Genomic DNA, 25,728 nt, shown 5'->3' on the forward strand with positions numbered 1-25,728 from the left:
ACTTGCCAGCGGAACCCCAGTGCCTCCTCCTTTGCTGCGTCATTCCAGATGGTCACCGGGTCGTGTTGGCAGACCTCCCAGATACCTCAGAGACACCCTCTTACAGCGGGCCCCTCCCCGGACAGCAACCTCTCCTGTGCAGCTTCCCCTTTGCCCGCTTTGCCAGTGGCCGCCTGAGCCTTTGCGATTATGTGATTCCCATTCAGAAGCCCCTTGCGACAGAGCGGGGAGACCCTGGAGCTGCTGAGCAGAGGGAGGAAGAGTCCAAGTGCTGTGGCAAGGGAGGCATGATGAAGGACAAGTGGATCTGACACTGGGAAGCTGCCGGAGATCCCACCGAGGCCGACTCACTCGTATCCAGAGAGGGTTGACTGCAATACTGTTATCGCAGCCAAGGCACAGACGGCCTGCTCTGGGGCTTTACTTCCATCGACTCACTCAGTCCTCAACAGTCCTGATGTGGTGCCATTGTGACCCTCAGTGAACAGGTGGCAACCCAGGAGGCCAGCTGGGTACCAGGAATCACGGAGCTGAGGGCAAGAAGGAGGGGCAGCAAGCCTGTAGGCCTTGTCCCGGGAAAGCTGACCATGAGGGAAGGGCCGTGGGCAGGGGAGAGGCGAGGGAGACCCACACTGCTGCTGCTCAGGATCCGACGTGCCACAGGACTTGCTGCACAGGGTCTGTGCTGAGTTTGCGTGCAGACAGGCCCCCCAGCACACACCACAGTCTGCTGTGGGTTCCACTGCCCAAGGCAGCACCGGACGAGAACCAGTACCACGTGCGATCACCAGTGCTCCCTCCTCACCACCCGGGGAAAGTGGCCGCATGCCACAGAGGAGCACACTGAACGTGAGGCCGTCTCCTTGCTCGGGGCGTGACCGTGGCTCCTCAGTCTCCCTGACACCGAGGCCTCAGTGCAGGACACTGTGCCAAGCCAGCAGCCACTTTCTCCATCTCGGCTCAGAGGGAGCCCGAGTGAGTCTCCCCACCCGTGCCGGCAGTGTCTACCGTGTGGCTAGTTCACGAGCACCATGACGTATCTGTGGATATGCCGAAATCGCTCCCGTGTGGAGTCCTGGCGGTCCACGTGCCCCTGGGGTAGGAGCGTCTGGTGCCCATCAGACACGCTCACTGTGTAGCATGGCACCCGGGAGCCTGGAGAAGGGAGAGGGGCGGGCGATTTTCCACGGCGATGGTATTCCCATTCCCCACCAGGGCACTCGCGGTCAGAGACGCGGAGACCGTCAACAGTGGAACTCCCGGACGGAGGTCACCGCCAGGAACAGGCCTGTGCATGGCTTTCAGACAGAGAGAGGACCGTGAGACTGACGGGCCACCTAGACATTTCTGGAATGCCCAGAAAAATGTAAAGTCCTTCTACAGCAACACATCAGTCGCACTGAATGGCCAGGAGTGAAAGAACTGGCGTGTCGCTGCCGACAAAGCAGAGCAAGTGCCATCCAGAGGCCGACGCCCACCCGCGCCTCTCTCTTCTGCGGCTCATGGTGCCTCAGCTGCTTGCTTCGTCCTTTCCCCCTTTCCGGCCGGTGTTCTGGAATTCCTGGGCTAACTGTATTCCCTCACTTCCACAGGGCTGTTTCTACATTTCCACTGGTAGCTAAGAAAGGCTGTGGTCTTTGAAATGCGGCCGCTTGACCCCACGGAGACACACACACGACGGAAAGGCCGTGAGGCCCAGCCTGTGAGGGGTGGAGCTGACAGGCAGCGTGGTCCTTAGCCACCAGCACCTCGTGGGATGGGCAGCGACTCCAGGGAAGTGCGGTCACTCTCCAGGTCCTACGGACTCCAATCGTGCCTTCTCTGTGGGTCCTGAGGGACATGGGCAGGCGGTGAGAGCTGCTATATAGGGTGCCTCCCGTTCTTCACTACTTTAACCCTTGCAGCAGCCAAGGATGAGATGAGGTGTTAGTTACTCCATTTTACAGATGAGACCAGGGCGCAGCAGGTGCCTGCCAGATGCCAAGTGGCTTAAAAGTACTGGACACCAGTGTCAGGGCTGCAGCTACCCACATTTCTGCTGGGGACAGCCACTCTGGAAGCCACCCAAGGGCAGGACTGGAGACAGAAGTATGGAGTCCCCCAGGGGAGACGGATGGCAAGGGGGGGGGGTGGTTCTGAGGGTCAGGTCACATCCTCTAGGACTTATGGATTTCTAGAACTTCTCCCACCCCCTTCTGGCCTTCAGGGAACAGACGGAAAGCCATGATGGGGGGGCTGCTCTTTGGGGGATGCCATGAGCACCAGGAAACCAGGAGAGAAATAGCAAGGTCAGGGAAGAAGCCCAGGCCCACCTATCAGGACACACAGACCACACAAGTCCCCAGGGTCTGGAAGAGGAGGGAGGAGCTGATGCTCACAGAGGAAGTACGGATCCTCACTGTAAAGATGGGAAAACAGAGCTGAGACACTCAGGGGTTTGCGCACAGTTCTTCCACCAGAGGGCACAGGGTCGACAGGGGTGTCTGGGGAGCTGTGCCCCCCCTCCAGGGTCCTAGAGGCAGCAACTAGGTTGAGGGTGGGGCCCTTCGAACTGGGCAGAGAGATGTGGGAAGGCTGGGATGGAACTAAGTCCCTTTATGGCCAGGAGCTGGGCCCTCTGTCCACCTGCCCAGGCGCTGCTCCAAGCACACAGGCAGATACTGAGGTCCATCCTGGAGGCAGCTTGGACTTGCTTCTGATGGGCCCTTTAACACTGGAGAGAAGACGTGACGACCACGGGGCCCCAGGGGATTCATAACCACGTGAAGACACCCAACAGCATGGCCAGGGGAAAGGGAATAGAAAGTTCAGTTATCACTTCATCAGGTAAAGCAATGGATCTGTGAAGTGCCTCCCTAACCAGTCACGGTAAATAGACCAAGTGCACAACCACACACTGTCTTAAGCACTCACGGATCCACACTGAGGGGGCCGGTCTTAAGTAAGTCACTGAATTTTATCCTATCAAATACACATGAAATGTAAGCATCATTCCCCACACCATACTGAAAGTCCCTTCACTGAACAGCCTTTTTAACTTCCCAACTTATGGTAACCTTTCTCAGAGAAAAACTAAAAGAGAAATGACATAAAAAGTTAATAGGCTTCTATTCACAATAGCAATGAAAACCTACCTGGAAATAGAAGAATGCTTGACCAAACCAATAATGCATTACAGTGATCTCAGCTGCATCATGCCTCAGGGGCTTCCAGATGAATTTAGTCATTATAGTCTGAATCAAGAGGCTAAATACTAAAACTGGAAGATTATGTGGTCTAAAAAGCAAAGCAGCCAGAAGAACTAATCCACTATATATCTCCCATAAACCCACAGTCTTGATTGTGAAGTCTGCAGCAATGACTTGAGATTTAAGCAAGTCTTTGGTGCCCGTGAACAGAATGCCCAGGACAAAGACATGAACAAAACGAGCTTCAATAAGACCCCTAAAAAAAAAAAAAAAAAGCAAAAGAGTTTGATTCATTAGCACCAGCTCGAAAGACTCAAAACATATTTTTCCATGAAAACCAAGAGTCCACTTAGCTGACTAAAGAAGCCGTAGTGCCCGCCCACTTGGGTGACACCATGGAGGTGGGGGTGTCTGCTTCTGCATCTCAGCCTGCAGGACTCCCCTTGCTCAGAGGCTGGCAGGCCTGTCCTCTCTCTGTGCACATCTCTGATGGAACTGACTCATGGGAATTCTGGGGAGTCCTATTCATCTGGCCCAAGGATGGCCTGGCACAAGGCCAGAGCCATCACTTTTAGGGTGCCAGAAAAACTGCCCACCTGCTTCACACGGTTAATTTGAAAGACCCCTGCAACGGGATAAGGTCAAGCTCTAGCAGAAACTTCCATTAAGTTCATAATGCTAAGATACAACTGGACGTGCTCACAACCGTAAGTACTTGCGTATGCACACGCATGCACACGTACACAATGGTGCAGAGAACACTGTGGGGCCTGCAGAAGGGCAGGGCCAGGTTCATCTGGGCTCTGCCACTTACTAGCTCTGTTGCTGGGGGAAGTTACTTAAGGCTTCTGACGCTCACTTCATTATTCCTAAAATGAAGAGAAACAGTACCTACACCTCACAAGCTCTCCTGGGAGTTAACCAAAGAACAGAGGTAAAGTGTTTGGCACGTAATAAATGTTAAGGATTATTAAGAATTATTTTAGCACTTTACTTACAATTATTTGTAAAGGGTATAATTTATGACACCATACCAAAAAATTTCATCTAATGAAACACATACACCCCTAAAACATATTTTAAATAAATTCTATAAATCAAGTATTTTATAAATACTAGAAAAGCTGATCACTTAAAGTAATGCTAAATGAACAAAATTTTAAGTGAAATCATTATCATAATAACGTTATGTGTTTTGAGAAACTGAATGTTCCTATCCCAGATTTTCCTCGGAAGGTTTGTGCACCTAAAAAAAATTCCTTTTTAAAACCACAGTCAGTTTAATTTGAACAGTCCAAGCACTGTCTGCTGTGTGCCCCTAGTGTGTAGACACCAGCCACAGGGCCATGCGGCAGCCAAAGAGCTAGGGTTAGGTGCAACCCCATGGCCAAGGTGTGCTGAGCAGAGAGCTGATGACAGACCCAGTAGGGTTAAAGAAGGAGAAATCAGCCAAGGTCCGAGTCATCAGAGGGGGTAGAATGCACTCTGGGTGGTGAACACGAAAGAGAACACCAGTGGGTGCCTTCAAGGGGTTCACCTCCTTGCCCCAAACCATTCAATGCTATCTAGGACAATGTCCACCCGACCTTCCACTCCAGCAAGCCTGGGCATCACAGCGGAGAAGAGGCAGGAGCTAAATGTAAGGGAGTATTTTAGAATATCTATGGACAGCAGCAGACTGAATGGAGAGAAGCAGCTGTTAGGGAAATCTAGAACCTGCATGGCTCAAGAGCTGGAGTAGATCTCTTAGTGAGAGGGATCTAGAGCCAGGATAGATGCGGGTGGGGAATGGAAGCATTTTACAGGCAGAACACCAAGCAGTGAAGGTTAGTGAAAGGGTGCATTGAACTACGCGTTGAACACCCAGAAGGTACATGCTGTAGTGTCCGTGAAAGGTAAGGGATCCAAGTCTTGAGATGAGTGAGGAGGAAATTAGGTGCACTGATCTGAGAGGAAGTGAGGAATGTATTCACGTATCACACTTGGAGATTTCGACAGCTCTGTGGACATCCTCAAGTGTGACATCTAGCCTTGACATCTGCCCAGAGTCTCAGACTCCAAAGTGAACAGCCTTTGAGATGTCTCTACACCATCCTCCCCCTACCTGACCTCCCTGCTTCGGGTGAAGGCCTACCACCCTGCCGTCACCTCAGCCAGGCTCTGGGTTATCACTTCAACTGCCCGTACTGTTGGCAGGTCCTATTTTCAGGTGGGCCTCATGCCTCCTGGCCACTCACACAGCCTGGCCACAGCCCTCAGCTTACACCCTGACCTTTTCTGAGAAGATAACATTTGCTTTCCTTTCTCTGATTAGAAAAGCAATAAAAAAATGAAAATGCATGGAAAGGAAGATCACAAGCCACCTGTGAGTCTGTGTCCTCAATCTAATCACAACCAATTACATATTTGAGTCTTTCATACAAACATGAAAAAATCCGCATCTACTTCATAAACTGGGGTCATATGATAGTTTTCTAGCCTACTGGTCCACATCTTCTCATCGTCTATGAAAACACAATACCCAGCACAGAGCTTTAGCATCACTCAGAGGTTCATCCCACTACTGTCGGCCAATTATCTTGATTTGTACTCTGTGTACCTGTAAATAATTTTTCAGAGAGCGTGCCTGTGTCCTGGTTCCAGGCCTCATCTCTGGTTCTGTTCTTGAGATAAATTTCATAAGAGGGTGCCCAGGTCACAGGGTTGGATACACTCAAAGTTCTTACCACGTTTTATAGCCTCCAGAACAGCCTCTGCTCACCCCACCCCACATTGCCTTTAAAAAAAGAAAAGCTGCCAGTTTTTGACACATAAAATGTGGCATTTATGCCTCAGTCAGCACGGGGGGGGGCCCTCCCCACCCCAGGAATTCACCGTCAAATTACGGGAAAGTTGACTTTTCTGGTGTGCTTTGTTTCCCAACTGACAGGAAGCGACCCCTCTTTGTGATTCCTGTTACTACTTCTTGACCGAGCAAAACTGAATCCTTTCCGTTTCTTATTTTTAGAGAACCCTTTACTGTAAAAAATAAACCCCAGTGACCTTACTCCGTTATCTGTCTCTCTCCTGCCAAAGGAAAGAGACTAAAAGAATCAGTTTATTGAGGCATTCCTTGTCCAGGCTCTAGTAACTGCTGAGATCACGATTCACAGAAACCAATTCCAAAGTTCTAAAGACCGCGTGGCACGTTTCAGTGTATAAAACATTAAATAGATTTGCCAGTACGCTTACTTGGAAATGTCTTTGCTGTCTCGTTGCCATGGGAACAGGACATTTCCAATGGCTGCCCGGTAGCAGTAGACACCCAGGAGGCCAAGTGCCATGGCTACTTTTGACGTCAGGGAGCACCTCCTCTGCACCAGCGCAAAAATCATGATGAGTGAGAGGGCGGCCAGAACGGAGAGCTCAGCTTTATGATCAGAACTGAAATGAAACGGAAAATCCCCAAATCGCTAGTAAGTATAGCGATCGATGTTACGGATCTACACCAAGTGGCTTTCTAGGAACTGTATTAAAAATAGCTGGTTTTTCTGAAAAGCAAAAAAGAAAAGAAAAGCGTTGGTGCTTTAAATTCAAAGGTTCTTAAAATGCGACAAATGAGTTAACGTGAGCTCTCATTTCTCATTCCCAAATGGTCCCTGCCACCAGGTCTGCACTGGCCAGCGCAGTGACCTGTATAGAACGCTATCCACTGGCTCCCCTGGCAACTCCATTCTCCCCCAACCACCGGTGAAGAGATTCTGGGCAAACTGTGTATTTGCCAGCATACGTCCTGCTCACGGGAGACCAGCACGTCCTGGCGCGATCCTCTCTCATTCCCTCATTAACACAGATTGACTCACTTGAGAGTGTCTGCTCGTTCCCAGGTGAGGAGACTTTGCAGTCAGGCTCGGGGCACAAAGCTGTCATGGCAAAGCTGCGCCCCTGTCTCCGTCTGGCCCCCGCCCACCATCCTGCCACCTCAGCGAGTGCTGCACTGGAAGGCAGGATTCTTTTGTTTCACTCATCACGGCATACACTCACGAAGGCCAGACACTCAATACTTGTTAAGTGGATGAGTGACTAACCCTGCCAAGGTAAACATACAGCGGTGGAAAAACTACTTGGAAAAGACTCAGAGGAAAGATATGGCCAGCGTCAGGACATGGGCCCAGGGATGGCGGGAGGTGATGGGTGTCGTGCTGGGGCCTGGCCCTGCCCTGGTGCTTGGTCTGGGAGGTGGTCACCTGGGTGTCCATTCGCTGTCGCTCTTTAAACGAGATGTTTTATGCACTCTCCTGGATTATTCATTGTAACAACTGAAAAATAGCAATAAAGAAGGTGAGTTCAGATGCCTCTCAAGAAGCCCTCCTCTGAAGGAGAAATGGGGCCACGTTGCAGCTTCTTCACGAACTGACAGGACTAATTCAGCAGCACAGGGAAAGCTGTGATGCAGGAAGGGGAACCCTCTGAGGGGAAGAGGTCGGGCCTGATGTGCCGGAGGAGGGTCCAGACTGAGGAGTGGGCACAGTGGCCCCTGGAGAGGGGGACGGGGCATCAGGGGTGGGATCAGCACATTCTCCTGCGGTGCCTCAACTCTCCAGAAAGGTAAGTGAGGCTCCTGGGCTGTCCCAGAGCTGCCCCAACCTCACACGCTCAGGCAGAGGTCTCGAGTTGCTTCTGCTTCCTCACCTGAGGTGGGACAGGCCAGCGATCTCTCTCCAGGCCTGCTACAAAAACAAAACGAGCAGGCACGTGGCAGGACCCGGAAGAAGCTGCCTGTGGCTCCTGTGGTTGCCGGAGGTTTGCCAACAGAGTTAGCACTTGGGAGAAATTTCCCACAAGAATTATTTGACCAGAGGGATGATTTTTATAGCCTGTGATGGATCTTTCCAGGTATCTTGGAGCCATGGCAGTGTGCGGTCAGGGGTCCTCTGCTGCTCGCCGGGACTGCGTTCTATCACTTCCTTTTGTGTGTCTGCTGTGAGTAAAATCACACCTCGTTGTTTGACCCTACGCTCCCTGATCACTAGGACGGTGGGCATGTCCCTCGTCTTTCTGTTGGCATTCCCTCCTTTAGGAATGTGTCTGTCACTGTCCTGAGCCCCCTTCCTGCTGGCGACTTTCATACAAGTCCTTCACAGCGACAAGAAATAAATTTTTATTCTGTTCTCTTCCTTCTCCTTTAGTTTTCTAACTCTTCACTGACAGGCAATTAGAATATATAATACAGCCAGTATTTTCTGTCCCAGTTTCCTCTCTCTACTGTGATCCTCCCCATCCACTACACTTTCGACTAGGTTGTCCAGCCATCAGCCTCAGGGTGGGGAGAGAGGGGAGGAAGGACGGAGGGAGCATGGCCCTGTCCCAGACCTGCCTTGTCGGCGAGGAGGCAGCAAGTAACAAAACTGTATCCTCGCTGCAGTTGTCATTTTAAAACTCAAAGGTTTTCAAATATAAAGTTATGGTGACTCAGCAATAAAAAAACCCCAAACATGTTAGGGTAGCCTCAAATAAATCCATCTTTCAATATTAATTCCTGGCTTACAGTCTATTTTTCCATTTCTTCAGTTCTCAAATACCACTTCCGTCCTGAGTATAAAAAACAGGCCTGAATTTGGAAAAAGAACACTCTGGGGCCAGTCAGCCGTGCAAGGTCCGGCCTAAGGCTACAGCTCATACTCTCTCTCACCTGGTGAGCCAGTGCCCCAGGTCAGGCCGGTGGGCCCACTGCACACCCGTCTGGTTTAGTGACCGCAGCAGCCGGCAGCAGGTAAGTATCACCCAGGGGCTTGCCATCGCCATCCACTTCTCCCAGCCTCTGAGCGTGTTAAGGGAAGTGGGGCTCTTAGACGCTCTGTGGGGCTCTAGCTCGTCATGGCCGATGCTCCTGTCCGGTAACGCTGGTGCAGTGTTGACAAACCCCCGCTCCCCGTGCGAGCATCGCCGGGGCTCACAGTCGTCGCCCAGAACGCAGTTTCTGTAGATTTCGTGACACAGAGCCAGACACAGGGTGTTAACGAGGAAGTACCAGGTCTGGTGCTCTTCCTCGATGAAGCTGCTTGCGCCCAGACTCAGCACGTGGCCCATGGTCCCCAACAAGATAACAACATCCAACTCTGACCATCGTGAGTTTGGATGGGCTGGATTCTGTAAAAGGAAAATGCATTCCGTGAGGGAAACACACGAAAACTACACAAATCCCACCCCAGGCACTTAAAGTTCTTGCTCACAGAGCATGACCTGCTGTGACAGGCACTTGCGGCTGCGCACGCCCCCACCCACCCCTGCTCTGCTCTGGAGGGACTGTCACCCTGGACTGCAAGTCCTAAGCTGAGTGACAAAGAGAACAAAGATACTTAGCCGCACACCGTCTGGGCAGTGCTGCAGCTCCGAGAGCTCCCCTACTGGCTCCTGGACCCAGCCCCCCTTGTACCCTCATCCTTTCCCTCAGGGCCTAGGCCTCCAGGGGTCACAGGCAGTTCCTGCTGCTTGAAACCAAAGAACCCCCAGGATATATGCAACCAAACCAGACATTTAATTTCTCCATGAATTTTCCAGAAATCCAGAAAGCTTTCATTAAAATGGTCAATTCCCTCGAAACAACAAAGTTGGCGTCACGGCACCAACCCTTCCATAGCCGAACGCGTTGAAGATTAAAGATCAGGACTCCGTGACTGTCATTTGACAACTTCTTAATGTTTCCTCTATTGGTCGTGCACAGCTTGTATAAGACAGAAAGAGAGATACCATGAACCCTAATTTAGGGCCTGGAGAACGAACGAAATGGCTTGAGGGAACGCTATGTTCTAATGGGGGAACAGAAGCGTGCTAACGACAACACGTCAGCTCCTCAGACACAGGCACACGGGGAAGGGCCTCTGATCGTTCTGGGGGCCTGGAGTGACTTCCCTGGGTCCCTCAGGCTCCGGGCACCATGGACCAACCGTGGCTGCCCACCTCTGCTTCACCACACTGCTACCGTGATCACGAATATAGGTGTCAGAGGCCAAAGACCCTAAGAAATCTACAGGAAAACATCAGTCTTGAAAAGAAAACTGCACTTTACGAGGCAGGATGGACTCCTGAGGAGGGCAGGGTGAGGACAGGGTCCCAGCCTCCTGCTGACCTTTCTGGAAGGTCTAATGAGTTGACTCCTTCCTCTCTGAAATGTTCTTCCCTTGGCTGAGCTCAAACACTTTCTGAGAGATGTCGGATTCACACTGCACCACCAGTCAACTGCCCATTTGTCTGTGACCAGCAGCCCATGTTTAGAGTCACAGGAACCCTGTGTTTACAACGAAGAAATGAGGCCTGTGACCTGGCAACGCAGGTCTGAGGGTCTGAAGTCAGGATGCTCAGACGTTGGCCCTCCTGAAGTGTGGGCTGCTCAACTCTGCCTGGTTACACACCAAGGGGTTTAACCAGTGTCTGATGAATGAAAGATCAGCTGAGATAAGAGAAAAAGGCCGATCCAGGAAGACAGCGTCCCATGCGCGGGAACCAGCCTTACCTTGCTCAGGAGCTTTCCGCTGGCAAACATCTTGGCAAGAGCAGACACAACCGCACAGAGCAGTGCGGAGATCAACACCATCACTCCACCTGCCATCAGCCAGGAGAGGCCACAGAAATAGCAGGAACTCTCAGCTGAGGTGCACACAATGACGTGAAGAGCAGAAAGAACCAGAAACATCAAATAAAACAGCAGAGAAAACACAGGCGACCACAGAGGAACTTCCAATTCAGCCTTGCTGCTCAGTGCTTGCGGGATGCTGAGCAGGAGCAGGGTTAGAACCTGGCAGAGAAAAACAGCAGCAGTGTCCATGACTGATGGGCTCGGAGAGAACCGGTCAGAAAAAGCCTGCCTCCTGACCTTGTGCCAGCTGTTCAAACGTTGGAAACAGAAGAAGAAAGCCCCATAAGCACGGTTTGTAAAGAGCTGCCAAGAACGCACGCATACTTGACGCCTGGCAGTACTCTGGGCATGAGGGCACACCATGAGAGAGTTCAACGAGTAAAGAAACTGGTAGTTTTCCATATTTAGAAAAAAAAGTGTTTTACACACTTGAAACTACAAAATTCTGGCCGCGTTATCAAATCAGTTTAACAGCCGAGCCATGACTCCACACAAGCAGCCGTACCTCCAGAACCATGACGGTCCCCACCAGCATCGAGTAGATGTCGTACTGAGCCACCTGTCTGCTCAGGGATAGGCTCAGAGTCCTCAGGGCATCCAAGTACTGCCTGCGAACCTTGGTTCCCAGGTTGAACAGGACTTCCGAGGTATTTTCCTCCAAGTACAGTCTGATCCAGTTCCCATGCAACCTCTCTGCCATTTTAAACTGCTCAAACCCAGGCTCTACCAAGAAGAGGACAAGGTTACATTACAAATCACAGACAAGAGGATGCACATGTCATTTCAGAGTATTCCATTATTCACACGCATATAGTGCGAGCATAAATTCTGAGACCTAATGGAGGTGAATTATTCCTTGGGGGGTGGCCAGCAACGCCTTCAGTAAAACTAACAGCTGATGATGCTCACGAATCCTCTGACATCCTGCCAGCCCGCCACAGCCCTAGGCACAAAGCAGCACCCAATAGGGACAGAAGCATGTGCCCCCCTGTCTCTACCTTTTACACCCGGTTTTGCCTCCTCCTCTTCCTCCCCCTTCTCTCCCGATCTCTCTCCACCCATTTCTTCTTCTTTAACGTGCAACATAAAAACAACCCAGAAATGCGTCACATTATTAGGTCCTCGGTGTTAAAAATCTTTCCAGTGCTCACACACTGTGAGGACCCATCTCTGACCTGTTTCCCTCTTTGCAAGTCCTCTCTGGAAAGGGACAGCAGTCCTGACCCCTCCTGCCACGATGCCAGGCTAGATGATCCTCCCCAACGCCAAGCTAGGCCGGCAGAACAGCTGCTGGGTGAAGCCCAGCCCCCACTGCTGCTGGCTCCCCCTCTGGGATGGCAGCAGCAGGCAGCTCAGCGTCAGGAAGTTGCCTTGCTCCCTTCTGGAGTTGGACCAGACCTACCGGTGACTCAACTCATCTGCAAAAGCAAGAACTTCCTTTCTGCGACTCCGTGGTATTTAACGTGCTCCTCTGACTTCCAGCAGAGCCATTCTAAGGTGGTCTAAACCATGCCTTTCAGGATTAGGGTTAAGGCTGCTATATGACCCTGAGCACAGCCCCGCCGCTGCTGCAGGCACCAGGCGACCAAGTGCTGATGGCAGGCATGACCCTAACCCTCAGATAGGGATGACTGCCATGCCCACGGCAGAGGGGAGGCACTCGGACACCAGCCCACAGGCTGGCAGGTGTGACGGCTGGGATCTAAACTCAATTAGTCTGGGTCCAGGATGGAAACCTTAATTGTTATACCCCCCTCCCCCGCACCTTGAAGTCACAGAGATGTGGGGGCACCGGTGTCTATACCCAGAATCACAAAGGCATGGGGCACGGGGCTATGCCTGCCTGGGGCTATGATCCAGCTGGGTTCTCACACGTGCATGGAAGCGCACATTGTGAAAAATGCTATGGAGGAAAGCGGGGGAACATGGGAGACTTTTGGTAACACTGAGGAAACTGAATGAAATCTGGGGTTGAGGGTAGGGAACAGTAAGGCCTGATATTGAAGCTGAAGTGGAAGGTGGCCCAGGAATCCACCGGTGATCAGTGGGGAAAAGCATCCATTCTATGAGAGTAGCACATGCACAGGTCTTGAGACGAGAAAAGCCTGGCCCACTGGCGTGAAAGGGGAGCGACGGGCAAGCTGTATCAGACTGGGCTGGATGTTAGGGGAGGCCTTGAAATCAATTCTGGCGTCAGACACATACCCAGTTTTGTCTCAGGAAACACTGCTGACGTAGACAAAGGGCATCCCAGGGGCGTAAGGCCCCAAGAATGCTGTCCCATTCCAGGGACTCGCCTAGGTCCATCTCACGGGCCTGCTTCCCGCCACACCCACTGCTCCCACCACACCCACCTACTCCTGAAATAAGCCAACAACCAGCGCTGTGGTTTTGTTTGGGGTTTTGCTGGTTGTTAGTGTAGGAAAAAGGACACACATTACCAATAACAAATTCGCAAAAGCTACCAAACAAGTTATTTTTGGAAACAAAGTAACCACTGTCTCTAGTCGGGACTGAAATGTGCACCAGAGCCGGCCTCACTTTCACCCAGATTTTCACACAGTTGCTCACTGGGAGCCTCTTCACTGACAGGGGCTGGCTCTCCAGCCATTCAGGACACCTGGCTCCCCACTAGTCCCTGCAGGGCTTGTCGTCCACCAGCAGCTCAAGGCCAGTCTACGTCTCAGCGCAAACTCATCAGCATCACCATACTTCCTAGTACTCCGCTATCTCAAGAAGGAAAAGCTGCCAACATCACACTGAATGTCACCTCAAACTAGGAGTTGACTTCCTCTAAGTTCCCAAACCAGCCCCAGTCCCAGCACCAAACACGCTGTCCTTAATATACCTTGATGGTCAGATAAATCATACGAAAAGATGGTCGTGGCGTGATCTGGATCATTCCCACCAGAGTATCAATACCCCTTAGTTTTTCCCAGCTTAAAACTAGAAACAATATACCCTGTGTCGGCCTCCACCCACCTCAGACAACAGCCATTTCCACGCCCCAGGTCCTTCCCTGCCCCCACTCCAGCCTGGTTTTCTCCCAGTTCTCCATATGCACTGCTCCTGACAAAGCCACCGACAACCTCACCTGCCAGATGAATGGTCCAGTCTCAGTTCCTCACTTTAGCTTACCTTAAGTAGCGCTCAACATAGCTGCTCACTCCTCCCTTCCTGAGTTTCTTAATTTACGTGACTTCCTCAACACCAACCCCCTCACCTGGCAAGCACCCTGCTTTGCAAACTTGCTCCTCCCACACCCTTCCCCGTTTCAGTAACGGTCACTCCATTCTTCCACTGTTCTAATGAAAACCCCAAGCTGTTCCTTATGCCTCTGGTTCACCTGCACCTTATATCCAGTGCATCACCAAATCCTGCTTGCACTACCTTCAAAATATATCCAGGATACAGCCATTTGTTCTGGATTGCACTGCCACTGCCTGGGCCCTCACACCACCTCTCACTGAGGCACTGAAGCAGCCTTCGGACTCTCCTACCACACGAGGCAGAGCCTTCCACCTGGGCACCTGAGAGAGCCTTTGAGAGCCTTTGAAAATGCAGCTTGAAGATTTCAGACTCGGCACGAACGGCTGCATGGGCTCCCCATCTAGCTCGTCAAGAGCTTCTCCAGGGCCTAGAAGGCCTTCCTATCCCTCTGACCTCATCTCCTTCTGCCTTGCCCCAGTTCACCCTGCTCCAGCCACTCCGTCCCCCTGGTCCTCCCTTGAAGGTGCAGGCAGGTCCCCACTGCAGAACCCTGCATCTGCCACACGTTCTCTCCCGGTGTCAAAGGCCAGGCCTGCCCCGACAGCCCTCATCCACCTGCATTCTCCATCCCTTCCCCCATACAGCCTTTTCCTAAGGCACTCCTCACCACCCTACTGCTACTTCTCCTCTGGAAGGTAAGCTCCGTGAGGGCAGAGCCCTTGTGACTCCAGTGCTTGTAATAGTCCCCAGCCAAACAGGAACTTAGTGAAAAAATTCCGTATTTGTTGAATGAAAGAACTTGATATAGATAACTGTATCTGTGGGTGTTGCTAATGGTGTTCATCAGGGTTCTAATAAAACAGAAGCACAAAGACTGATGACCTACACACAACGGAGGAAACACCAGGTGTAGTGGAAACATTGTCTATTAACTGAGTTACCTTTTTTGTATGATGGCACGTTCTCTTGCAACAATTTGCTGAGCTGCACTGCATTTAAATGTAAAAACCTCAACTGTTCTCTCACTGGTCTCCCTTCTATGGAGGGGAACAGGAGACTACCAACGCTGTTCTCTGGAATCGGCAGACCAAGGCCTATTGCTAAGGTTGCAGCCAAGTCAGTCTGTTGAACATGCTTTGCATGTCTGATGTCACCTAGAGAAAAGAAAACGGTTTGAGTGATGGGCTCTCAGATGTGTGAGACAGTAGTCATTCCCTAGACCTTTTTTTTTTTTAAATTTATTTTAGAGAGAGTGAGCACATGCAGTCTTGTGTGCATCGGAGAGGGGCAGAGGGAGAGAGAGGGAGAGGGAGGGAGGGAGAGACACAGAGAGAGAGAGAGAGAGAGAGAGAGAGAGAGAATCTTAAGCAGGCTCCACACCCAGTGCGGAGCCTGACATGGGGCTCGATCTCAGAACTGAGAGATCATGACCTGAGCTGAAATCAAGAGTTGGGACACTTACCTGACTGAGCCACCCAGGCACCCCCATTCCCTTGACCTTCTACAACCGATTATCCATCTCTTTGAGCCATTCTATGCAGATTCATACAGAAAGCACTTTCCTGGTTCTTATGTCAATAAATTACTAAATACTCATCCCGTGTGGGCATGGTGCCTTCCCCAAAGCAGCGTATGATATGTAGGAGGGATACCAACACAAGAAACAGTACCGCCTGAGTTTTAGAGCCCGGGATACGCACAGAGACAGCAGGTAGCTCTGTACATGCTGAGGGATGGTCACTTTGGTGAGGTCAACAGTCAACCTCCTGAACAAGGGTGACGGCAGGATGTATGGCAGCCCTACCCTGTGGATTCAGAGAGGCCCACACAGCACTGAGATACGGACAGACTTTTTAGCAGCTCCTGAGCAGTAGAAGGCACCTGTGCTGGGGAGAGCGGAGTGAGGGTGGATTCAGCTAGGCCTAGTTCTCTAACCAGCTCCAACAAGCAAGACGTCTGCCTACTGGCGGCCTGAGCAATTGAAGAGCTTCAAGCCCCGGTAATGGCCTGCTTTGCTACTAACTTTGCAGAGGAAATGGGTGTGACATCGGGACACTGGGATCAGGCTCCTGCTTTGCCACTATCCAGCCGACGCCTTGGGTGAGAACTCAACACAGTCAGACTGTTCTCATCTGTAAAGAGAATACCCAGCCCCCACCCCCCAGAAACCACAACGAAGGTCTGAGGCGGACTGAGGGGGCGACCAGGGAAGTCTACCCAGGAGAGGTAGGTGGTGCTTGGTGGGAGTACCTCAGACACTGTAGTGTGGGTTTGCAGAGGTTTTACTATCATTGTGGTACTTTGGTTGTATAGAATTTTTCTTTTTGATTTGGTCAAATATATTAATCTTTTCTTGACCAACCCTCCACTGATGGCTTCTGGGTTATACTTAGAAAGAACTAACTATGCCAATTTTTTCATTTGTTTTTCTTCTAGTATTTTCTTATATTAAGTGCTTTGATCTGAAGCAAAACAAAACCAAAAGAAAAATCCCACCTTAAATTGATTTTGGTGCTGATATTGGTGGTGGTGCCAGTGCTATTCTGAGATTACTCTGGGTCGTTATGTGATACTCATCTCCAGGGTCGTTGACAACCAGGATTCTAAGCTTAGGAGGAAGACAGAAAAGACGTAGGGTCTAATACTTTCATTTTACAGTAATGAATGTGAATTGCAAGTATCAATACAAACTCAAGACCATTTTTATCTTAAAAAGATTTCCTTGCTTTGTCCAGAAATGACAAATAAGCCAGTATCCAGACAGTGGTCCTCAAAGATCCCTGTCCCCTGAACAGAACTAGGGAATCTTGGAAAAGCAGCCGATTCCAGGTCCAGGGAAGGAACTGTGCAATGGGAGGCTGGAACCCTTTTCAGACTGGAGAGCAACAGAACTCTCGGAGAGACTACGGTGTTTGAGACCTCAAGGCTGGAAGGACTCAGGAGCTAATCTGAATCAGAGGCTCCTACTGGCCAAAGATGGCGCAATTTGAGTATTAAAAAGAATATTACTTATAGGGAATTGAAACAAAATATACTTAGATCCATGGGTTCACAATGCTACTAAACAACAACAATAACAACACAAAACCCTAACTGGTCACAGATGAAGTGTGCTAGTGAATCACAGTGAACTAAATCGTTGGTCTGAAACTGGTAAATAAGTGGGAAGAATAACTCGTCATTAATCCTGTCTCTGTTATATAAATGGTACCGGTAGGAAAGCAAAAGTAGATTGGGGAAGATTCTCCTTACAGAATGATTCAGGCTGGTTAATGAAGAATTACTCAATTGAAATATCACTGTCTGCCACCTCCAGTGAATTACTGGCCCTAGTTGGTCATCAGTGGCTACTGGCTTCACAATACAGCGAACAGTCAGACACTGTGTGCCTCCTGCTGGAAACAGCCTTATGAAGACCAGAACGGGATCTGAAGCTGCCTCCTGGTCAGACAGGGTTCACAGAGGATATGCTAGCAGACAGTGTAGGGAGAGACCTCCCAGGACAAATAGCCACACTTCTTCAACAAATAGACTGTGGGAAATAAAAGAGGATGGAGCGGGGACCTATAGACGGAAGAGAGTGTAAAGGGTTACATCAACCAATCTCAGGGCGTGGATCTTACTGGTATCTCAGCTCAAACAACCAAAGAGGGAGACCGACGTTGGAGATTTGCACACTGACCATTTGATGAATTAAGGACTTAATGCTATATTTTAAACGTGCTACATTAAGAAAGTAAGAGCACACATCTTCTAGAGACCTACTTCCGAGCAAGAAAGGAGAGGAAAGTGAGCGAGAAGGACGGAAGATGTAAGATTGGCTGTAACGGCCCATGAACACTGAAACTGGGTGGCGGGCTTTGCCTACTTTTGCAGGTCTGAAAACTCACATAATACAGAGTGTTTCAAAAAAAGATTGAAATGTTTCGATCTGGGATTTACACAGGTTTAAAGAATGAGGTAGATTCCTAGCATAATTTTTTTTTTTCTAGAAGGGCATGACATCACTTCTGGAATGCCTTGTCTTTTCTCCACTGCTGTGAAATGCCACCTTTTGTCACCGAATGCAATGCTACTGGGGTCTACTTTTCACCTCTTGATTTTGCTCCATTGATTAGTGTGACTAGCTCTTGCCAGCAATATTTTGATAACTGCAATTCTGTAATACTAATACAAGGCAGATCACATTACAGAGTGGGTTTTATCTCATGGAAGAAGGAAACACATTTCAGAAAATCATTCTCCCCCTCCAGCAGCCAGGCCTTCTCCCACCTGCCTCATGTCCACTGGCCCTAGCAACATGCTCTGTACAGCTAAGCCACCTTTCACACATTCAGTCAGCAAATACTGACAGCCACGATGTGCCAGTATTCCAGGCTGGAGGGACAGAATATGAAAGAACAGGCAAAGTCCCTCCCTCTCTTCATGGAGTTTACATCCTGGTAGCAGGAGGGAGACAAAATATACCTGCTCTGCCCTATGTGGAAGTGAAGCACAAGCATGATCTCCTTCTGGGACCCCCTGACCCTGGATGGACCCAGATGTGTGCTTCTCTTTATTGGGAGGTTGGAACTCTGGGGGTGGACAGTAGCAGGCTGGGGGTGTATGAAATCACATGGCACACAATCCCAAAGTGCTTATCTTTCAGATCAATAAACGCCTTAAGATTTTTTTTTTTACATTTTTTTAACATTTATTTATTTTTAAGAGACAGAGAGAGACAGTGTGAGCAGGGGAGGGGCAGAGAAAGAGGGAGTGACAGAATCCGAAGCAGGCTCCGGGCTCCGAGCTGTCAGCACAGAGCCTGACGCGGGGCTCGAACTCACGAACCATGAGAAAGATTTTTTTTTTTTTTTTTATTATTAAAACAAGCAACAAAAATGTACATGAATTTGTAGGCTAAAAATAAGCCTGCAAAGACCTATTAGGAATGGTGGCATGGGGAGTTCTGTGGGTCAGCTTGCCAGGAGAACAAGCATAACTGGTAAAGAGCATAAAAACCACCAGCAGCACAATGACTTATAGCCTCCGGAAACCATCCGGGGGCATACGGCAAATACAGAAACCTTTGTTCAAGCAAATCTACAGCTTGGTAAGAACGGGAGAGTGTGAGGCCCTTGAGGAACCATGACCCACTCTCTCCCCCCGCCATCTGCAGCTCCGTGGGACACAGACTACTCTGAGAGGGTGCACTGAAGAACGCAGGGCTCCCTCTCCCCCCGGGGCCTGCGAGGAACAGGCTGCCGGCATTGCGCATCCTCCTCGGCCATGTAGTGCACACCCTCAACAGCAGTTGAGCGGCTGGGAGCTACCTTTTCCTGCCCCGCCTCACCCAGAATTTCTATGCAAGACATAAAAGGCCAACAGTACTGGGGCCCACTCACCCTTACACCAGTCTTGCCGGGTGGAGGCTGCCCCCAGAAGAGGCTAGCAGAAAGACCAGAGGCTACTACACAGAGCCCCCAAGAGAAGGGGACTGTTGTTACCACCCGTAACTAGAAACCGTGGCTCAGAGAAACTGCCCAGGGCAGGCCACAAAACAGCAAAACTCCCCACAAAAGAACTGACTTTGTTTGGAACAGAAGGTGGTGAATTCACACCTAGGAATGCTCTTTAAAACAATGGAGACTTTGGAGGTGGGCAGCTGAGAGGAGACTGGTAGCTTCGTGACAGCCACAGGCCAGCTAAGTGCTCAGAGAGAGGAGGGCCTGGGGAGAAGACGGCAAGAAGGCTCAGAACCGCCTCAGAGAACGGCCTCAGAAACAACCCTTCAAAGGGGCTCAAATAGGAGATCAGATTGTGAAGCACATTTATCACAAACTGTTGAAAAGAAGGCAGTCAGCTGGCAGTGAGTGGAGCCTGACAGCTGGGTGTGACAGCAACAGAGCGCCACTGAGTCTGCGGTCACCCCAGCGCTGCTGTCCCCGCACAGGAGCAACAGCAGACTTCACGCTGTGGGAGATGACCTCACTGAAATGGTCAAGCCACGGCACTCAGTAAATAAACAAGGAAACGACAATGAAGACAGGCCTGGGCTGGGGGGTGGGCAGACCTGCAGCATCCAGAGTTGCTACAATGTATTATTTGAGATGTTCAGTTTTCATTGAAAACTGTGAGTAATTATGTAAAGAAACAGGAAAGTAAAACCCAGAAGGAAAAGCAACAGAACCTCCCAGGGAAGGGCCCAGATGCTAGAGGTGACCGACTGTCTTTTAAGTAGCCACAATAAATATGCACAAAGAGCTCCAGGAAACTATGCATAAACAAGTAAAGGAAGGTCTGAGGACGATGTTGTCATCAAATAGTGATTATCAACAAAGAAACAGAAATTATAAAGAAAAGAACCAAATGGAAAGTGTGAAAATGGAAAATATAGTAACTGAAACGAAAAATTCACCATAGTTGAATAGCAGATTTTGAACTGGCGGAAGAATCACCAAATTTAAAGTCAAATTGATAAAAAAATATACAATCTGAAAAACAGAAAAATTCCCAAATTTGATGAGAACTATTCATCTACACATCCAAGAGCCTCAATGAACTCCAAGTTGCATAAACACAAAACATGCATAGCGTAATAAAAGTGCGGGAGGCGCTGGGTGGCTCAGTCAGTTAAGCGTTCGACTTAAGCTCAGGTCACAATCTCATGGTCTGTGAGTTCAAACCCCACATTGGGCTCTCTGCTGTCAGCATGGAGCCTGCTTTGGATCCTCTGTCTCCCTCTCTCTCTGCCCCTCCCCTGCTCACTCTCTCTCTCTCCCTCCCTCCCTCCCTCAAAAATAGCTAAGCATTAAAAAAAATTAAAAAAAAAATTCTGAAAGACGAGAAGGGAAGCCCAGGTAGACTGGGATGATGTGTCATCCAAAACTGTGGAGGCCAGAAGGCAGTGGGATAGCATATCCAAAGTACTGGAAGAGAAAAGAATGGTCAGCTAAGAGTCTTACATCCAGCAAAACTATCTTTCAAAAATGAAGGCAACATAAAGACACCCAGGGTAAAAACAACAACAACAACAACAAAAACAAAATAAAAAAGAAACTATTAATTGCTAGCAAACCTGGACTATAAGAAATACTAAAGGGGGGCGCCTGGGTGGCGCAGTCGGTTGAGCGTCCGACTTCAGCTCAGGTCACGATCTCGCGGTCCGTGAGTTCGAGCCCCGCGTCGGGCTCTGGGCTGATGGCTCGGAGCCTGGAGCCTGCTTCTGATTCTGTGTCTCCCTCTCTCTCTGCCCCTCCCCCATTCATGCTCTGTCTCTCTCTGTCTCAAAAATAAAGAAACGTAAAAAAAAAAAAAAAAAAAAAAAAAAAAAGAAATACTAAAGGAAGTTCTTTAGGCTGAAAGCAAGTGACTCCATGGTTAATTTTTGATCCATAAAAGAAGCAAAGAGCATCAGTAAAAGTAATTATACAATTATAGAACACATAAAAACGTATTTACCTTCTTACTAAATTAAAAAACTATTATATAAAACACATATACAGTTATGTCTTCAGTTTGTAACATGCAAAAATATAACATATTTGACAATAACAGCACAGAGGAGGGACGTAGGGGCAAAGCTGTATTGGCAAAAGAAAACAACACCATTTGAAAACATCTGTGCACACAACTTCTTTCCAAATGTTTACAGTAACATTATTTCTAACAGCTGAGAAGTGGAAACAACCCATGTATCTATCAGCTAATGCACGGATACACAATGTGGTCTATCCGCACAACAATGTAGCCAAACAGAGGAGTGAAGTCCTGATACCCGATAGACTGTGGAAGAACCTTGAAAACATCATGCTCAGTAATCAACAGCCACTCACACAGGGCCCGGTACTACAGGGTCCATGTACATGAATGTCCAGAAGAGGCAAATCTATACAGGTGGAAAAAAGATCAGCGGTTGTGTAAGGGCGGTGCTGGGGGCAGGGGGACTGGACATGCACTGTCCTAAAATTAATACTGACTCTGAGCGAACTAGATACAGCGCAGTCCTGGCTCATAAAATCAGCATAATGAGACTACATTCCGGAAACAAATGTACAGATAACAAAAAGCTTGGAACCCACCCACCGCTGGCACTGCGGTCAGTTATCAGGCATCCTGCGCATGCAGCTGCCCTGGCTGCTCCTGGCTCTGAAGACGCAGCCAGGCCTCCCAAGGAGATTCTTAAATGCCCACCTTGAAGACGAAACTTCAACGCTGTAGTTCAACAATAACCTAACAATGCACAATAAAAACCACCCACTTGGTTGTCTCTCTTCCTCCCCACACTACGAGGCCCCTGAGGGCGAAGGCTGCCCACAGTGTCCGGCGCAGTGCCTGGCCCACTACAGGTACTCAGCGTACCTCCAATGGATGGATGAGTGGAAAGACTGTTTCTGGCATGGGCTCTCACTCAGGTATAGGGGAGCCACACAGGACCCTGCTTTGGGTACACAGTGTGGGAAAGTCAGGTGTAGGAAGTTGGTGCTCTGGTGAGTAGAGCCTTCACTGGAAGGCAGGCAAGACACCTAGAATGGAAAGGCCCAGGTCACAAGAGCCAAGGACTTATATTTTAGGGGGTCAGATGTCCGAGGGGAGAAAGCACTATTAAAAGACAGAAGGAAGTCAGTGCAGATTCTGCCCCAACCAATCCTCAAGCAAGTGGAAGATTCATTCATTCAACAATTCTTTTTGGCACTGACCATATACCAGGCAATGTTTAGGCCCAAGGCAGGCATGTACCAATGAACAAAATAGACTAGGTCATGCCCGACTATAGCTGAAGTGCAGAGAGGAGGCAGATATTACACGCGTCACATCCAAGTCTTTAATTACAATCTAGGCAAAGAATGATGGAAGGATGCACAGAATGCTGTGAAAAATGAGCAGGGGGAAGGCAATTTAGTCTCGTGGACGAGCAACTGATGTCCGATGAAACCAAGGATGACTGGATCTGATGTGGCGACAGAGTCGGGGGCATGTGGGGAAGAGCTTGTCGCTTGGAGGACCCATGGGAAGGGCAGAGGACAGGACATAGTGAATAGTGATGAATATGGCTCAGGATGAAGCTGGGAGGTAGGAAAGAAACCTCACGTAGGACTTACTTGACCCAAAGTTTAGCTACCGAAAGGTTTTATGTACGGGAGATCGGGGATGGTCTGGAATGTGGGGAGCAAGGGGGAAGGAGGGTGAAGAGAGACACCTAGGTTTCCGATTGGAAGAATCACACGAAGGTGCCATTTGCTGGCAGAGCAACATGAGAGGGCAGATTAGGATGTGAAGCTGTCATATTTGCTCTACCTGTGGGAGACCCAAGTGGAGGTGTCAGACAGGCAGCTGAGTAGACAGTCTGGAGACCGGAGATCAGAGAAGAAAGACAGCTGACTAGATGCCAAAGTGAGAGTTAGGAGGAAAACCAGACAAATGGGAGGTCCCAGAACTAGGGGTCAGAAGTGCCAAATGGTATGGAAGGGTTCCGTGAAAGGAAGCCAGAGTGTTCAACTCAGAAATACCTGGTGGGCGAAGGTGAGCGTGTGGTAAAGCGAGGAGGCAGAGGCCAGCCTCAAGTGCAGGGTGAGGGAGGGCAGATGGCTGTGAAGCAGGCCGGCCTGCATGGGTCAGAGCTGCCCGTGTGTGTTTGGGGTGGAGAGTTGGGTGTCTTAATGCTGAAAGATGGGCCCTCAGGTAGTCCTGCTCTGACCCTTAATAGTTTCCAAAGATGGATAGTTTATAAAAATTTTAATTACTAACGTCTCTTTCTTTTAGTTCATATATGTGTTCAGATGTCTCCAAGCTGCTGGTAATTTTTATTAACACATCCAGATATTCAGGCAGTGACATTCATACGACAAAATTTCCACAAGAAATGCCTGCATTATAAGAATCGGGGTAAGAAATGTAAACTCCAAACCCTGGCTGCACCCTGTCCCACTACTTCTCATCTGCACATTGCTCAGGGTATTTCAAACACACCCAGCTTCCAAAAATTGATTTTTAAATTTAAAATCAGACTATAGAAAGAAGTTACGTAAAATACGGTTTTAAAACAGTAAACATTCCGGGGCGCCTGGGTGGCTCAGTCGGTTAAGTGTCCAACTTCAGCTCAGGTCATGATCTCATGGTTCATGAGTTCAAGCCCTGCATCGGGCTCTGTGCTGTCAGCATGGAGCCTGCTTGGATCTTCTGTCCTCCCCTCTCTCTACCCACCCTCCCCCGCCCCGCCTCCTCCCTCCTGCTGTACACACGTGTTCACTCTCTTAAAAATAGACATTAAAAAAAAAAGGAAAATAGTAAACATTCCTAAATCCTCACCAGGCTTTCTTTCAAATGCAGAACTGATTAAGATCAGGGGGGTGTTAACTTCCTCCATGGAAGAGGCCCCGTGACTTCCTGTTTCCGACATTCCATGATCACCACAAAGAACCAGCAAATTGGGCGAAAGATTCTCTCTTTCCTACAATGCAAAGGAAAAATACTTCAGTTGCATTCAGACTGAGGAGAACGCATGCTCTTGTTAAGGAAAAACTTTAGATTTTAGCTGTACTTTATAAATAGTAGCTCTTTCTAAACATGTTAGACTTTTTTTTAACCTATGAGCTTACAAGATCAAAGGGTTAAAGTCAAAGAGTACCACAAATAAAACAAACAGAATCACTTGGAGGTCACAGAGCCCAGGAGGGTTACACTTAGGGCCTCCGAAGGCAGAGGATTTGAGCTTGGTTTCTGTCTTTGCCATTGCCGAGCTGCGAGAGCCAAGGTGCCCTCCTTGTCAGGCCTGTCTCCTGTGTGTCAAACGGGGTTGCCCCTTAGCCCCAGCGTTCCAGCAAAGGACCTTTGCTGTTCTTGGATGTGCCCAGCAGGCTCTGCCTTACCGCTGCTGCCTCTTCACCTGGAACGCACCTTCACAGATGGCGTATCCGCCCCTCCCCCTTCAAGGCTCCGCTCACATCTCACACGTCCTGAAGGACAGCTGCTTTCATCTCACCGTTTAAAATCACAACTTCTCTCTCAGATGCTGTTCCCACCTCTTGCCCTATGCTCTCCTCTGGCACTATTCACTTTCCAGTATACTTATGTATTCATTTATTATGCCCCTTGTTTGTCCTTCCTGGCAAGAGTATAAGCTCCACAGATGCCCAGACAGGAACAATGATATAAAAGGCATTCTGGAACTAGTAGCTGCTTAAATGGGTGAGTGGCAGACAAAACCAGAGCTGCTGGAGGCTGAGCCTGTGCTCTGTGCTTACAGGTGAACTGAATGATGGTGGGCGTGGCATTCACGTAGGTCCCAAGTCCACTTCAGGAACTTGGCTTCTCCTAGGAGACGCTGGCACAGTGACTCTAGCACTCCACGGCGCTCCTCAGTGAGCCTCACCTCGGACAGCAGCGAGGTGTGGATCTTCATCAGGATGTTGTCCATCTCGCTGAGTTTGTGCCCGATCAGGGGGCTGCTGGGCCCGGAAATGTGGCCGATGTGGTCCAGCCCAAGGTAGTGGAGGATTAGCACATCCCAATCCCCTCTTTTTAATACTTTATCCAAATGCCTTGTAACATTATCATCCACCTGTAAAGGGGGAAAAGTACGTACGAATAGCTCCTCGTTTCCCTTGATCTTCACTCTCCAAGAGAAAGTGATACAGTTCTTTTAAAACCTAAGCATTTATTTTAGGTAACAGGACTAAGAGTCTGAAAAGAGCAAAAAACCCTAATAAACAAACAGAAAAAGCTGTCATAAAAAAA

The 25,728-nt window shown here is 49.5% G+C and overlaps 1 protein-coding gene across 12 annotated transcripts in view; it reads right to left on the reverse strand.

Moving 5' to 3' along the window:
• Window positions 1-25,728, reverse strand: part of PIGG (phosphatidylinositol glycan anchor biosynthesis class G) — a 44,054-nt gene that overhangs the window by 6,379 nt on the left and 11,947 nt on the right. For 6 of the 12 annotated variants that reach the window (XM_045474902.1, XM_045474899.1, XM_045474900.1 and 3 more), the window contains 8 exons: window positions 25,364-25,552; window positions 24,301-24,442; window positions 14,955-15,167; window positions 11,309-11,526; window positions 10,681-10,962; window positions 8,860-9,317; window positions 6,420-6,611; window positions 3,135-3,444 (listed from right to left, as the gene is read on the reverse strand). In XM_045474902.1, the coding sequence (XP_045330858.1) occupies window positions 3,135-3,444; window positions 6,420-6,611; window positions 8,860-9,317; window positions 10,681-10,962; window positions 11,309-11,526; window positions 14,955-15,167; window positions 24,301-24,442; window positions 25,364-25,552 (2,004 nt within the window). Of the gene's footprint in view, window positions 1-3,134; window positions 3,445-6,419; window positions 6,612-6,631; window positions 6,719-7,030; window positions 7,487-8,859; window positions 9,318-10,680; window positions 10,963-11,308; window positions 11,527-11,978; window positions 12,205-14,954; window positions 15,168-24,300; window positions 24,443-25,363; window positions 25,553-25,728 lie in introns of those variants that run through there. The other 6 variants (XR_006711662.1, XR_006711663.1, XM_045474905.1 and 3 more) reach the window with 6 other exon arrangements.

The sequence above is a fragment of the Leopardus geoffroyi genome, chromosome B1, assembly GCF_018350155.1.
Source record: "Leopardus geoffroyi isolate Oge1 chromosome B1, O.geoffroyi_Oge1_pat1.0, whole genome shotgun sequence".
Lineage (NCBI taxonomy): Eukaryota > Metazoa > Chordata > Mammalia > Carnivora > Felidae > Leopardus > Leopardus geoffroyi.